The sequence below is a fragment of the Cebus imitator genome, unplaced genomic scaffold (genome assembly GCF_001604975.1).
Source record: "Cebus imitator isolate Cc_AM_T3 unplaced genomic scaffold, Cebus_imitator-1.0 Scaffold375, whole genome shotgun sequence".
Taxonomy (NCBI): domain Eukaryota; kingdom Metazoa; phylum Chordata; class Mammalia; order Primates; family Cebidae; genus Cebus; species Cebus imitator.
This window is the reverse complement of record NW_016107690.1, coordinates 350,117-360,726: the sequence shown is the minus strand read 5'-3', so window position 1 is coordinate 360,726 and position 10,610 is coordinate 350,117. Positions and strand designations below refer to the sequence as shown.

The 10,610-nt window shown below is 55.3% G+C and overlaps 1 protein-coding gene across 2 annotated transcripts; it reads left to right on the top strand.

The window, feature by feature from the left end:
• On the top strand, window positions 1-8,836 carry NMRK2 (nicotinamide riboside kinase 2). Of its 2 annotated transcripts, XM_017507393.2 has the most exons (7): window positions 6-295; window positions 3,774-3,864; window positions 4,443-4,491; window positions 4,581-4,737; window positions 6,406-6,477; window positions 7,475-7,581; window positions 8,498-8,836. In XM_017507393.2, the coding sequence occupies exons 1-7, from the start codon at window positions 270-272 to the stop codon at window positions 8,692-8,694; spliced, it is 699 nt and encodes a 232-aa protein (XP_017362882.1). In that variant the 5' UTR covers window positions 6-269; the 3' UTR covers window positions 8,695-8,836. The 2 variants fall into 2 exon arrangements, with proteins under 2 accessions (XP_017362883.1, XP_017362882.1); XM_017507394.2 differs by lacking the exon at window positions 6,406-6,477 and having other exon boundaries at window positions 1-295.
• The last annotated feature ends 1,774 nt before the right edge of the window (window positions 8,837-10,610 follow it).

The following is a 10,610-nucleotide window of genomic DNA, read 5'->3' as shown; positions in this document are numbered from 1 at the left end:
CCGGCCAGCTCCTGACTAATTTAGGCAAAAGGCAGCCTGGAGCTCTTTCCATTCGTTGGGAACAGGTGCCAGAGCCTCCTCCCCACGACCTCCCCCCCGCCCCGCTCCCCGCCACGGGCCGCCTCCCCCGTGGCGGCCTCCAGGCTGCCGAGACCTATAAAGGTGCCAGGTTTTCTCAATGAAGCTGGGACGCGCTCCGGAGCGCACTGCCTGGTCGCGCCCAGCCCGGGCTGCCTTGGAAGTCGTCCCAGTCGCCCCTCTGCACCAGCATGAAGCTCATCGTGGGCATCGGAGGGTAAGCGCCGGTGCGGGGTGGCCCAGGAATTAATGGAGGGATGCCTGGCGCCTGAGGTCGCCAGCCCGCCGCCTGAGGTCTGAGTGTAGGGAGGATTTTTTGCCCTGGGGGCCTCTGTTCCCCCACTGGGGAGGGGGTGGATGCTTAGCCCAATCTTTCCTTTTTTAAATGGAAATGATTCCCGCCACCCTTCAGTTATACTCAGCAGAAAAAACCAAAATCAATAGGCCTTGGCCGTGGCTCAGGCCTGGGATCCCAGCACTTTGGGAGGCCAAAGCGGGTGGATCACTTTAGGTCAGGAGTTTGAGACCAGCCTGGCCAAAAGGGTGAAACCCCGTCTCTACTAAAAATACAAAAATTAGTCTAGTTCGGTGGTGCATGCCTGTAATCCCAGCTGCTGGGGAGGCCGAGGTGGGAAAACTGCTTGCATTGGGGAGGTGGAGGCTGCAGTGAGCCGAGATCCGGCACTCCAGCCTGGGCGACAGAGCAGGACTGCATCTCAGAGAAAAAATAAATAAATATCCGTAGGGATAGGGAATTAAAGCTCCGGCAAACCCTCCTCCCGCCTCCCGGCTGTCGTGGCTAAATTGGGGACTGACACGTGGGCAGGTGGGGTGGAGTCCCCAAAATGTCATTCCACGTGACTGTGCCTTTGAAGCCTCTCTCAAACGACCTCAGGCTAGAGGAGATTTCAACTCTCTGTAACAAGCAGGGCTGGCTTTGTGGGGCTGACACCCCGGCCTCAGAAGGGACGGGAGCTTGGTCTAATGCTGGCCTGCCTCCCTCTTGAATTTCCTATTTTTGTTTTTTGAGGGGGGTGGTGCTTGTTGTTGGAGAGGAGTCTCACTCTGTACCCAGGCTGGAGTGCAGTGGCGCCATCTCGGCTCACGGCAAACTCTGCCTCCCGGGTTCAAGCAATTCTCCTGCCTCAGCCTCCCGAGTAGTTGGGACTACAGGCACGCGCCACCATGCCTGGCTAACTTTTGCATTTTTAGTAGAGACAGGGTTTCACCATGTCAGCCAGGCTGGTCTCAAACTCCTGACGCCCAAGGTCTGAGTGTAGGGAGGAGTTTTTTGTCCTGGGGGCCTCTGTGCCCCCAGTGGGGAGAGGGCTGGATGCTTAGCCCAATCTTTCGTTTTTTAAATGGAAATGATTCCCACCACCCTTCAGTTATACTCAGCATAAAAAAACAAAAATCAATAGGCCGGGTGCAGTGGCTCAGGCCTGGAATCCTAGCACTTTGGGAGGCTGAGGCGGATGGATCACTTGAGGTCGGAGGTACCGGCCTCCCAAAGTGCTGGGACTACAAGGCAGGGGCCACTATGCCTGACCAGTATCAGACATTTTCTAATCTGCTTCTTCCGGATATGATATGGGGGTCCTCTTTTTCCATCAGTTCCCTCTCCCCCCCATTTTTCTTTTTTTTTTTTTTGAGACAAAGTCTTGCTCTGTCACCCAGGCTGGAGTGCAATGGTGCAATCTCAGCTCACTGCAACCTCTGACTTCCTAATTCAAGAGATTCTCCTGCCTCAGCCTCCCAAATAGCTGGGATTACAGGTGCCCACCATCACATCCAGCTAATTTTTGTATTTTTTAGTAGAGACGGGGGTTTCACCATATTGACCAGACTGGTCTTGAACTCCTGACCTTGTGTCCGGAGTTCAGTCCTTTTTAAGGGCTGCTGCTGGTCAGCTTTATGCTCCAAATTCCCACCAGAGCGATCACTGGGGGAATACGATGTTGGATTGCAGAAAGACCCTGAGAGTCAGCCTGTCCTTTGTAAGCCACAGGATGGGACAGCCTCGGTGCTCTCTGCCACAGGGTCACCATCCGCCTGGTTTTCCCCGGCCAGCCCAGGACAAACCTGGTCACTGTGTGCTTTTTTTTTTTCCCCTTCATTTTCCTTTTTTCTCTTGTTTACCAGCAAGTGTATATCCTTCCCTAAGCTCACTGCTGCTTACAGGGTTTAGAATGAACTAATTTGTCTATAGTAAATGTTTTTGTTTCTCCATTTGCACTTGACTTAACATTTTGGTGCTTTTTAAAAGATGTGGGGGTTGTTTGTTTTGTTTTGTTTTTTTGAGACGGAGTTTCGCTCTTGTTACCCAGGCTGGAGTGCAATGGTGCGATCTCAGCTCACCGCAACCTCCGCCTCCCTGGTTCAGGTGATTCTCCTGCCTCAGCCTCCTAAGGAGCTGAGATTACAAGTGCCCACCACCATGCCCAGCTAATCTTTTTATTTTTACTAGAGACGGGGTTTCCCCATGTTGGGTCTCAAACTCCTGACCTCAGGTGATCTGCCCGCCTCCCTAAGTGCTGGGATTACAGGCCCAGAGAGCCACCGTGCTCGGCTAAAATTGTTTATATTATGTATTTTTGTATTTAAAGACAGGATTTCACTCTCACCCAGGCTGGACTGCGGTTCGGTGATCACAGCTCACTGCAGCCTCAAACTCCCAGGCTCAGGCCATCCTCCCATTTCAGCCTCCAGAGTAGCTAGGACTACAGGCATGCATCACCACGCCTGGCTAGTTTTCAATTTTTTGTAGACATGGGGTCTTACGGTGTTGCCCAGGCTTGTCCTGAACTCCTGAGCTCAAGCACTCTTCCAGCCTCAGCCTCCCAAAGTGCTGAGATTACAGGCATGAGCCCCCGTGCATGGCCGGAGCTTTTTTTAATGTATTTTTTTAAAGGCCTGCTGGGACTAACTCAGGCTTGGGTCTCAAGTTTCTTCATCTGTAAAGATAGATGGGCCAGGCACGGTGGCTCACACCAGCACTTTGGGAGGCTGAGGCAGGCGGATCACGAGGTCAGGAGTTCAAGACCAGCCTGGCCAAAATGGTGAAACCTCGTCTCTACTAAAAATACAAAAATTAGCCAAGCATGGTGGTGTGCACCTGTAACCCCAGCAGCTCAGGCGGCTGAGGCAAGAGAATTGCTTGACCCTGGGAGGCAGAGGTTGCAGTGAGCCAAGATCGTGCCACTGCACTCCAGCCTGGACGACAGAGCAAGACTCTGTTTCAAAAAAAAAAGAAAAGGCCAGGCACGGTGGCTCACACCTGTATTCCTGGTACTTTGTGAGGCCAGGCAGATGGATCACCTGAGGTAGGGAGTTCGAGACCACCCTGACCAAAATGGAGAAACCCCATCTCTACTAAAACTACAAAATTAGCCAAGCATGGTGGTACGTGCTCATAATCCCAGCTACTCGAGAGGCTGAGGCAGGAGAATCGCTTGAAACCGGGAGGCAGAGGCTGTGTTGAGCCGAGATCACACCATTACACCCTAGCCTGGGCAACAAGAGCAAAACTCCCTCTCCAAAAAGAAAAGAAAAAATTCTGGGAGCTCATTTGCAGGAAGACCCTGAGACCTGGACAGGCCCCAGGGAGTCCAGGCTGCACTTCAGGCCCCCTTCTGAGCACCCTGACCTTCTCTGGGGTGGGGCCGGGCAGCCTCAGACACACGCTCTCTCTGCAGCGTGACCAACGGCGGCAAGACCACGCTGACCGACAGCCTGCTGAGAGCCCTGGCCAACTGCTGCGTGATCCACCAGGACGACTTCTACAAGGTGGCCGCCCTCGCCCGGGGAGGTGGAGCCAGGAGGGGACACAGGGTGGGCAGCCAGGCCCGGCAAGCCCCGCCCTCCACTGCCCAGTGCCCGTGTAGGCTGAGCACCAGCTCCGCTCCCTGCCTGACCCCTCTGAGGGGTCTCTGGGATAAACTGGGCCAGGAGCAAGGGATGGGTGTCGCGTTCTCATTTCCTGAGCACCTATTTTGTATCCAGCCCGTTTTTACTGAACACCCCTACAATAGGAAACTAGATTAGACAGACGGGAAAACCACCATTCCTCAACAGGGCAGCGGCTGTGGCTTTCTAGGCGAACGCCCTTTATTCCTCTCCCCCTGACCTTTGCCATCTGCAAAATGGACTCTGAGCCTGGCTCGCTGCATGGTTGGGGGTGAGGGCTAATTAGATGATAGATGATCGGGGGAGAATCTGAGGGCCAGCCCCAATCCCCCACGCCTCAGGGACCTCGGACCCTGTTAGCAGCAGCTCCACCAAGGACTCCCTAAGACTCCATCACCCAGGGCGGGGGTGGGGTAGGACTGGGCGCTGAGCCCTAGGTTCAGGCTCCTCTGTTTCAGCCCCAGGACCAAATAGCAGTTGGGGAAGACGGCTTCAAACAGTGGGACGGTAAGGAGAATGGCAGTACCCGTGTGACCCCCGAGCTCCTCTGTCCCCGGGGTCCACCCTCCTGCAATGCCTGCTCTCTCTGTGCCCAGTGCTGGAATCCCTTGACATGGCAGCCATGCTGGACACCGTGCAGGCCTGGCTGAGCAGCCCACAGAAGTTCGCCCGCGCCCACGGGGTTGGCGTCCAGCCAGAGGCCTCAGACACCCACATCCTCCTCCTGGAAGGCTTCCTGCTCTACAGCTACAAGTGAGCATCTTCCGGGAGGGGATGGGATTACAGGCCCCAGACATGGCCCACCCTTGGCCGGTCTAGCCACAACTTTTTTTTTTTATTTTTTTGAGATGGAGTTTTGCTCTTGTTGCCCAGGGTAAAGGGCAATGGTGTGATTTTTTTTTTTTTTTGAGATGGAGTCTGGCTCTATTGCCCAGGCTGGATTGTAATGGCCAGATATCTGCTCACGGCAAACCCCGCCTCCCGGGTGCAAGCGATTCTCCTATCTCAGCCTCCCAAATAGCTGGGATTACAGACACCCGCCACCACGCCCAGCTAATTTTGTGTTTTTAGTAGAGACTGGGTTTCTCCATGTTGATCAGGCTGGTCGTGAACTCCTGACCTCAGGTAATACACCCACCTCAGCCTCCAAAAGTGCTGGGATTATAGGCATGAGCCGGATTACAGGCATGAGCCATTGCGCCCGGCCTACGTCTTTGTTTTAACATACAGGAGACCTGGGGGTGGAGCCGTCATGGGAAGGCAGGAGTCGGGGGCAGAGCCAGAATCAACCCAAGTCTGGGAGATGGGTGCAGTGGTTCAGCACTTTAGGACGCTGAAGCAGGTGGATTACCTGAAGTCAGGAGTTTAAGACCAACCTGGGCAACATGGTGAAACCCCATCTCTTCTAAAAATACAAAAATGAGCCAGATGTGGTGGTGCACACCTGTAGTCCCACCTACTCGGGAGGCTGAGGCAGGAGAATCACTTGCACCTGGAAGGCAGAGGTTGCACTGAGCTGAGATTATGCCACTGCACTCCAACCTGGGCGACAGAGTGAGACTGTCTCAAAAAAAAAAAAAATTACCTGGGCATGGTAGTGTGCGCCTGCAGTCCCTGCTACTTGGGAAGCTAAGGTGGGAGGATGGTTTGAGCCCCGCGAGTCTGATGCTGCAGTGAGCTATAACTGCACAACTGCACTCCAGCCTGGACAATAGAGTCACACCCTATCTATCTAAAAACAAAAAGAAGCCCCGGGCGAGGTGGCTCACGCCTGTAATCCCAGCACTTTGGGAGGCTGACACGGGTGGATCATCTGAGGTCAGGAGTTCGAGACCAGCCTGGCCAACAAGGTGAAACCCCATCTCTACTAAAAATAGAAAAAAATTAGCCAGACGTGGTGGCATGCACCTGTAATCCCAGCTACTTAGAAGGCTGAGCCAGGAGAATTGCTTGGACCAAGTGAGGGGAGGTTGCAGTGAGCCGAGATCTCACCACTGCACTCCAGCCTGGGTGACAGGGTGGGACTCCATCTCAAAAAAAAAAAAAGAAAAAAGAAAAAAAAACGTCTGGGCAAACAGCCATACTTCTTGGGGAAACTGAGTCTTTCTTCTAGAACTTCAGCCTTCTCAGACAGACCAGTAACCTAGGCTGGGCCCTTGGGCCTCACTGTGTGACCGTGAACAAGACATTCTGTCTCTCTGTGCCCGTCCACGTTGGAGAAGAAGCATGATTCAATTTTCTGGGGGGCTGCTGCAGGGATGCTGGCCCATGTGACTTCCCTCCCTGACCCCTAAACTCACTGGCCCAGACCACCCCCTGCCCTTGCCACCCTCTGAAAGCCAAGGCCGGGGGGCTGGGTATTTTGACCGCAGCTGAAGGAAAGCTCCCGGGTGCTGACCGTGTCTCCCCTGCCCCGCCCAGGCCCCTGGTAGACTTACACAGCCGCCGCTACTTCCTGACCATCCCGTATGAAGAATGCAAGTGGAGGAGAAGGTGTGCTTGGTGTCCGGGGTGCGATGGGCTCCCGAGGGCCCTGGCCTGAATTCCCAGGTGGGACCAGCAGTAACCTAGAAAATACCACTGGGGGCTGGGCGCGGTGGCTCCTGCCTGTCATCCCAGCACTTTGGGAGGCTCAGGCAGGCGGATCTCCTGAGGTCAGGAGTTCAAGACCAGCCTGGCCAACATGGTGAAACCCTGTCTCTACTAAAAATACAAAAATTAGCTGGGTGTGGTGACAGGCACCTGTAATCCCAGCTACTGGGGAGGCTGAGGCAGGAGAATCGCTTGAACCTGACAGGCGGAGGTTGCAGTGAGCCGAGATCGCACACTGCACTTCAGCCTCCAAGTTGACAGAGTGAGACTTTGTCTTAAAAAAAAAAAAAAAGGCAGCCAGGCACGGTGGCTCCCACCTGTAATCCCAGCACTTGGGGATGCTTAGGTGGGTGGATCACCTAAAGGAAGGAGTTCAAGACCAGCCTGACCAACATGGTGAAACCCCATCTCTACTAAAAATATAAAAATTAGGCATGGTGGCAGGCTCCCATAATCCCAGCTATCTGGGATATTTAAGCAAGAGAATGGCTTGAACCCGGGAGGCAGAGGTTGCTGTGAGCTGACATCGGGCCACTGCACTCTAGCCTGGACAACGGAGCAAGACTCCATCTCAAAAAAAAAAAAAAAAAAGGAAAAGAAAACGCCACTGGACACAGGCCACCCAACGCCGCAGGCAGCAGGCACTTAGCTGGCTGGAGCTCTGTGCCAGGTGCCCAGAACCTGAGGCCTGGATAGCACGGCCCACCCCACCCCTGCCCCAGGCATCTCCACGGGGTGAACATGCCAGGAGTCGGAGCTTCCAGCCCGGGGCTTCGGACCAAGGGTCCCCTTGCTCATCGGCTGTCCATGGCTGTGACAGCTTTCAGGCCCCCACCGGGGTATAGTGTTGGCAACGCCCTTCAGTGCTCTAAGCTGTCCTTGCCTTCTCCCGCTACAGTACCCGCAACTACACAGTCCCCGATCCCCCCGGCCTCTTTGACGGCCATGTGTGGCCCATGTACTGGAAGTACAGGCAGGAGATGGAAGCCAACGGTGTGGAAGTGGGTAAGCCCCTCAGCGTGACCAGACCTCGCCCTGGTGGGGACCCTGAGCCCAGCATCTCTCCATCTTTTCCAAGATGGAGTTTGGCTCTGTTGCCCAGGCTGGAGTACAATGACGCAATCTCGGCTCACTGCAACTTCCACCTCCTGGGTTCAAGCCATTCTCCTGCCTCAGCCTCCCAAGTAGCTGCGATCACAGGCGCGTGCCACCACACCCGGCTAATTTTGTATTTTTAGTAGAGAAGAGGTTTGCCCATGTTGGCCAGGCTGGTCTCGAACTCCTGACCTCAGGTGGTCCGCCCGCCTCAGCCTCCCAAAGTGCTGGGATTACAGGCGTGAGCCAATGCACCCAGCCCCCAATTTTTGTATTTTTAGTAGAGGCACCCACCTCAGCCTCCCAAAGTGCTGGGATTACAGGTGTGAGCCACCACACCCAGCCCCCAATTTTTAGTATAGGCGGGGTTTCACCACATTGGCCAAGCTGGCCTCGAACTCCTGACCTCAGGTGATCCGCCCGCCTCAGCCTCCCAAAGTGCTGGGATTACAGGCGTGAGCCACCACGCCCAGCCCCCAATTTTTAGTATAGGCGGGGTTTCACCACATTGGCCAAGCTGGTCTCGAAATCCTGGCCTCAGGTGATCTCCCCACCTCGGTCTCCCAATGTGCTGGGATTACAGGCATGAGCCACCACGCCTGCCACCATCCTAAACACCCTTCAGTTCTCCACACAGGACCTTAGGGAAACCCCGATGTTCCTCCCCGGGTCTTGTCCCCAGTCCCTCTTGCCAGTGGTCCAGGAAACTGACTCCAGCAGCCCAGCTCTGCACGTCGCCTTCCTCCCGACCCCACCGTCCACTCTTCCCCTTGTATTCTGGTCCCTGTCCTCCTGGCGGCCCTGACCGTGGCCTTTCTGATGGCAGTCTACCTGGACGGCATGAAGTCTCGGGAGGAGCTGTTCCGTGAGGTCCTGGAAGACATTCAGAACTCGCTGCTGAACTGCTCCCAGGAGGAGCTCCCAGCCCCAGCCCCCGCTTGCCCAGCCAGGCCCCAGGGACGCGGACATGGATGCGGCCACAGAACGGCCAGGCCTGCGGCATCCCAGCCCGACACTGTGTGACTGTTTCCCTCTGAGGGGTTCTGTACGTAGGAAGGTGGAGGCCCCACTTCCAGTTGGGCTTCCCCAGGCTCCTGGACTCAGCCCCAAGACACCTCTGTGACCTCGCTGCGGCTTAAATATTAAACTGCGTCCTGTTTTTTTTTTTTTTTTACCTGTTGGTGTCCACCGTGCTCTGTTAAGATCCTGTCAGGCTGCGCATGGTGGCTCATGCCTGCAATCCAAGCACTTTGGGAGGGCAAGGTGGGTGGATCACCTGAGGTCAGGAGTTCAAGCCCAGCCTGCTAAACATGGTGAAATACCATCTCTACTAAAAATACAAAAATTAGCCAGCCTTGGTGGTGCACACCTGTAGTCCCAGCTACTCAGGAGGCTGAGGCAGAAGAATCGCTTGAACCCAGGAGGCGGAGGCTGCAGTGAACTGAGATTGCGCCATTGCACTCCAGCCTGGGTGACAGAGCCAGACTCCATCTCAAAAAATAATAATAATAATAATCCTGTCCTGCTCCCTTGAAGTACCCATCGTGGGCCCTGCAAGGGGCTGAGTTTCCAGGACAGGCACGAACCCTCACACACAGGCCCCCGTGCCGTCCCGTGGCTGACACCTCTCTGGACCAAGTCACTCCCAGCGCGTAGGCAACCTGGCTGAGGGGAGCCTGGCTCTGTTCAAAGAAGTCCCCTGCCCAGGGGCCTCCCTCCTTGACCCCTGCAGGACCCAGGTGACAGGGAGTCCACGGGGTCTATGGAAGGTAGAGGGCCTCATTGAAAGCTGGCCTTGCGAGCTCCCATGTGAGGGCGGGAGTCTTGTGCCCACAGTGGGGAACCTGGTCCAGGTCATCTGAGGGATCTCCCTCTGAGGGGCCGGGGAGGGGTGTATCAGGGTTCCCAGGGCCTGTGGCAGGCAGGCAGGACCCTGACGGAGCCCTCCTTCTCCAATTGGGAAGGCAACTTTTGGGGGGGGGTGGTTTTATTTTTTTTGAGACGGAGTTTCGCTCTTGTTACCCAGGCTGGAGTGCAATGGCGTGATCTCGGCTCACCGCAACCTCCACCTCCTGGGTTCAGGCAATTCTCCTGCCTCAGCCTCCTGAGTAGCTGGAATTACAGGCACGCGCCACCATGCCCAGCTAATTTTTGTATTTTTAGTAGAGACGGGGTTTCACCGTGTTGACCAGGATGGTCTCGATCTCTTGACCTCGTGATCCACCTGCCTCGGCCTCCCACAGTGCTGGGATTACAGGCTTGAGCCACTGTGCCCGGCCTGGGGGGGGGGTTTTGAGGCAGGGTCTCATTCTGTCACTCAGGCTGGAATGCAGTGGCACCAACGTGGCTCACTAGAGCCTCAACGTCTTGAGCTCAAGCAGTCCTCCTGCTTCAGCCTCCCGAGTAGCTAGGGCTACAGGCATTTGCCACCACACCCCCCCCTTTTTTTTTTTTTTTTTTTTTGAGATGGAGTCTTGCTCTGTCGCCCAGGCTGGAGTGCAGTGACACAATCTCAGCTCACTGCAACTTCCGCCTCCCTGGTTAAAGCAATTCTCCTGCCTCAGCCTCCAGACTAGCCAGGATTACAGGCACATGCCACCATGCCCCACTCATTTTTGTATTTTTAGTAGAGACGGGTTTCACTGGGTTGGCCAGGCTGCTCTCGAACTCCTGATCTTGTGATCCACCTGCCTTGGCCTCCCAAAGTGCTGGCATTATAGGCGTGAGCCACTGCGCCCAGCCTAATTTTTAAATTTTATGTGGAGACGGGATCTCACTGTTACCCAGGCTGGTCTCGAACTCCTGGGCTCAAGTGATCCTCCCACCTCCGCCTCCCAAAGTGTTGGGATTACGAGATAAATCACCTGGCAGGGGCATTAGGAAGCCAGTCTGCAGCCCCCTCCCTGCCTGGGAGGCTCTGGAGGGTGTGTGCACAGTCA